The following is a 1,559-nucleotide window of genomic DNA, read 5'->3' as shown; positions in this document are numbered from 1 at the left end:
GTGTGTGTGAGAGTGAGTGAGTGTGTCTGTGTGTGTGTGTGTGTGAGTGTAAGTGTGTGTGTGAGTGAGTGTGTGTCCGTCAGACGTCACTGTGCTCTTCTCAACGCACACACACACACTCTCACACTTGCACACACACTCACACTCGCGCACACTCACACACACACACACTCGCACTCGCGCACACTCACACACACACACTCACACTCGCGCACACACACTCAAACTCTCACTCTCACACACACACTCACAGACACACACACACACACACACACACTCTTACACCTTCATGTATAATTTGTCCACATGTGTTCTGTGTGTGTGTGTGTGTGTGTGTAGATCAGGAGCTGAGCAGTCTGGGATATAAGAAGGGGAAGCCGGTCGGTCTGGTGGGCGTGACGGAGCTGTCAGACGAACAGAAGAAACAACTCAAAGAACAACAGGAAGTATGAACACACACAATTACCCATAAACCCCATAAACTGTCAATCATGTCGTCATCAGTCACTGCATCACTCAGGCAGCACGGCAAATGTAGAACAAATATAATTTTCATGAGATTTAATTAAATCTCAGGAACTTCTTTACCATTTTACCCCACAATGTTACAGATAAGTTTAGCCTCATAAAAATATCAAGTACATTTTATTTGTGTAGCACTTTTCTCAATACACATTGTTTCAAAGCAGCTTTATGGAAAATCATGATGTTTATGTTTACATTTGTGAAGATAATTGAGTTTTGCTATGTAGTATATATCGCTTTACGTCAGTGTAAGATCGGCATGTATAAATGTGTGTGTGTGTGTGCATCAGATGCAGGAGATGTTCGACATGATCATGAAGCACAAGCGTGCGATGCAGGACATGCAGCTGTTGTGGGAGAAAACCATCAAAAACCACCAGCACGAGTACGACAGCGATGAGGAGCTGGATCCTGAGGACGGAACCTGGGAGCATCGGCTCAGACAGATGGAGATGGAGAAGACCCGAGGTCAGAGGTCACCGCCGGACACACAGCGACTGAATACACATTCATGATGTGCTGCTTTTGAGGTTTAATGCATGACACATGCGTGACGTGATGTGTGTGTGTGTGTGTGTCACAGAGTGGGCGGAGCAGCTGACGGACATGGGCAAAGGGAAGCACTTCATTGGTGACTTCCTGCCTCCGGATGAGCTGGAGAAGTTCATGGAGACGTTTAAAGCTCTGAAGGTGAGACTGATCACGTCATGTGATCTGACACCCACAGAACCTGTTTGAAAACAGGTCAGAGTTCTTGCTTTTGTTCCTCTTTGGATTAAAGCGTCTGTTAGATACATAAATGTGATGCAGAATGAAGTAGGAAGCAGCTGGTGATTGTGAAGGTGTGACGTGTGTGTATTTCCTGTCGTGCAGGAGGGCAGAGATCCAGATTACTCCGAGTACAAAGAGTTCAAGCTGACGGTGGAGAACATCGGCTTCAAGATGCTGATGAAGATGGGCTGGAAGGAGGGCGATGGTCTGGGCTCAGATGGACAGGGCATCAAAAACCCCGTCAACAGGTGAATGGACACACA

At 46.7% G+C, this 1,559-nt stretch overlaps 1 protein-coding gene across 1 annotated transcript in view; it reads left to right on the top strand.

Annotated features, from left to right (window-relative positions):
* Positions 1-1,559, top strand: part of LOC107729615 (SURP and G-patch domain-containing protein 1-like) — a 13,169-nt gene that overhangs the window by 6,636 nt on the left and 4,974 nt on the right. The window contains exons 7-10 of the mRNA XM_016540245.1: positions 340-446; positions 816-993; positions 1,109-1,215; positions 1,399-1,544. Coding sequence (XP_016395731.1) covers positions 340-446; positions 816-993; positions 1,109-1,215; positions 1,399-1,544 — 538 coding nt within the window. The remainder of the gene's footprint in view (positions 1-339; positions 447-815; positions 994-1,108; positions 1,216-1,398; positions 1,545-1,559) is intronic.

Source organism: Sinocyclocheilus rhinocerous, unplaced genomic scaffold, assembly GCF_001515625.1.
Source record: "Sinocyclocheilus rhinocerous isolate Xijiao unplaced genomic scaffold, SAMN03320098_v1.1 scaffold488, whole genome shotgun sequence".
Taxonomy (NCBI): Eukaryota; Metazoa; Chordata; class Actinopteri; order Cypriniformes; family Cyprinidae; genus Sinocyclocheilus; species Sinocyclocheilus rhinocerous.
The sequence above is the reverse complement of the archived record's forward strand: the minus strand, read 5'-3'. Positions and strand labels throughout refer to the sequence as shown.